At 31.9% G+C, this 2,741-nt stretch overlaps 1 protein-coding gene across 2 annotated transcripts in view; it reads right to left on the bottom strand.

The window, feature by feature from the left end:
• Positions 1-2,741, bottom strand: part of plcb1 (phospholipase C beta 1) — a 63,732-nt gene that overhangs the window by 6,366 nt on the left and 54,625 nt on the right. For both annotated transcript variants that reach the window (XM_061911377.1, XM_061911376.1), the window contains exons 30-31: positions 2,644-2,701; positions 2,494-2,580 (exon numbers count right to left, since the gene is read on the bottom strand). In XM_061911377.1, coding sequence (XP_061767361.1) covers positions 2,494-2,580; positions 2,644-2,701 — 145 coding nt within the window. The remainder of the gene's footprint in view (positions 1-2,493; positions 2,581-2,643; positions 2,702-2,741) is intronic.

Below are 2,741 nucleotides of genomic sequence, written 5' to 3'. Positions count from 1 at the left end.
CTGCGAGGTGGAGGACAATGAACTCGATTACTGGCGGGAGTAATCAGATTACTTGGTGGGAAATATTCCAATTGGTAAACAAACGCAATGCAGCCTCGGACTTTGACTGATGACATTGTCTGCATCCTCGCACTTCACCAAAATAAAACTTTTCCCATATTTTTCTTTTTTATTGGAGAATTTTAGGAAAGAAAAAAGTAATAATTTTACGTGAAAATATTGCAGGTTCAAGATCAAAGTAGAACATTAGTAAAAAGTTAAACGTTTAAAAAAAATAGAAACCATCAGAAAGTCTGACAAAAAAGATTTGAATTTACAGTACTTGATTTACTTCTGCAAATAAACATTTTATTAATATAATCTTGTACAATTTTGATAATATCCAGATTTTTTGGGACTTTTGTCATTTTATGAGAATAAAATCAGAATATGAAGAAGAGTCAGAGTTTTCTTAGAAAAATGCTGTAATTGTACAAGAAACAAAGTTTTAATTTCAGATTTTAAAAAAGTAATAATTTCCCCCCAAAATATTGCAATGTCAGCAGAGCAAAGTCAGAATATGAAAAAAAAGTTCAACATTTACAAGAATGATTAAAAACTTAATCTGAAAAAAACGCAACTTTATTAGAAATTACTTGCCGTTTCAATGGAATAAATTTGCAATTTTACGACATAAAAGTTTTATTTCTGCAAGACTAAAAAATATGTTTATGATAAAATACGGAATTTTAATGAAAAAAATCTAAAATTCACCAGACGAAATTTTTCATTTTCTGAGAATAAAATTGTAATACGAGGAAAAGTTAGAATTTTCCGAAAAAAATGTTGAAATTAAACAAGAAAAAGTTTAGATTCCAGATTTTAAAAAGTTATAATTTCACAAGAAAATATTGCAATGTCAGCAGAACAAAGATGCAAAAAAAGATGCAACTTTACGAGAAATTACTTGCAGTTTTAACAGAATAAATTTGCAATTTTACTGGACAAATGTTTTATTTATGCAAGATTAAAAAAATATATATTTTAATTATAAAATACAGAATTTTAATGAAAAATACATTTTACCAGGTTAAATTTGTCATTTTATGAGAATAAAATCATAATATGAGCAAAAATCGCAATTTTCAGAGAAAAATGTTGAAATCATATAAGAAACAAAGTTTTAATTTTAGATTTTAAAAAAGTCATAATATCACAAGAAAACAATGCAATGTCAGCATTTACAAAAGTTAAGAAAAGCCTCAATATGAGGAAAGACACAACATTACCAGAAATTACTTGCAGTTTCAAAAGAATAACTTTGCAATTTTACTAGACAGAAGTTTTAAAAAGGCAAAAATCATAATTTGACCAGAAACAATGGCAATTTTACCAAATGAAATTTGTCATTTTATGAGAATAAAATCATAATAAAAGAAAAAGTCCGAATTTTCAGAGAAAAATGTTGAATAATAATACAAGAAACAAAATTTTAATTTCATTTTGAAAAAAGTCATAATTTAACAAGAAAATATCGCAATGTCTGCAGAACAAAGATGCAACTCTACCAGAAAGTATTACGTTTTAACAGATTACTTTTGCAATTTTGCTGGACAAAAAGTTTTAGTTTTGCAAGAAAAAAAAAAATTATGAAAAAAAACATGTAATTTTAATGAAAAAGAATCAGATTTTTTTTTTTTTTACAAAATGTACCAGAGTTAAGAGAAGACTCAATATGAGAAAAAGATGCAACTTTACCAGAATACTTGTAGTGTGTGTGTGTGTGTGTGTGTGTGTGTGTGTGTGTGTGTGTTCTGGCAATGCTGACTTAATGGGGACATGGCTCTGTTTACACAGTCCCCTTTAGGGGACTTCTGACGGTATGGGGACCAAAAAACAGGTCCCCTGAAGGCAAACCTTTTTTAAATGATAGTCTGGTTGAGTGTTCCTTAGGATGACATTTTCACACAGCATGATTATAAAACATTATTACCTTAAAATATGATTCACATTCAGAATTTTCCATCCTTCTGTAAATGGTAGTTGGAGGTGCAGACAACTTCATTACTGCTAAATAGCAGTTTTCAGTCATGTCACAGAAGATGCAGGATTTGCTTTAACATTTAAGTGGTGAAACTTCCTATAAGAGGACAACTGTAGTGCTGGATTCTGAAGATCATGTCATATTTCATTTGAACTTTTTTTTTTTTTAATGGTCCTCAGTAGTCACATACAAATTTGTGTGAAGTACGCAATTATTTAAATTTGGTCCCCATGAACCATATTAAACTCTTTTTCCCCAGGGTCCCCAGTATGTATGATCAGCACATTACTTCATCAATACAGAGATTTAAAGACGTGTTTGAGCTAACTGGGCAGTGGCCATTTTACTAAAACATTTTTATGCCTCCACAACCTGTAGAAAGGGTGGTCCCCGCAAGTACTGAACAACAACTTGGTCCCCATTCCAAATGATAACCAGTATGTGTGTGCGTGTGTGTGTGTGCGTGTCACCTTTGGTCTGTGCTCCTGTATCTCCTGCATGAGAAGGTTGTGTTGCTCCACCATCTGATCGTGACGCTTGGCCTGAGTCTCCTCCAACTGGAGAAGAAGAAGACTCGGTGAGGTCACAGAGAAGGTGGTGAGATGGTGATGTGGACTCACCCTCTTGATGTTGTGCACCACTTCATTGACGTACGACTTGTTGATCTCCATCTTCTCTCTGGGCAGGTCAAAGACAAGGAGGAATCACTACAGTCTTT

The sequence above is a fragment of the Nerophis ophidion genome, linkage group LG09, assembly GCF_033978795.1.
Source record: "Nerophis ophidion isolate RoL-2023_Sa linkage group LG09, RoL_Noph_v1.0, whole genome shotgun sequence".
Classification (NCBI taxonomy): Eukaryota; Metazoa; Chordata; class Actinopteri; order Syngnathiformes; family Syngnathidae; genus Nerophis; species Nerophis ophidion.
This window is presented reverse-complemented; position numbering and strand designations above follow the sequence as displayed.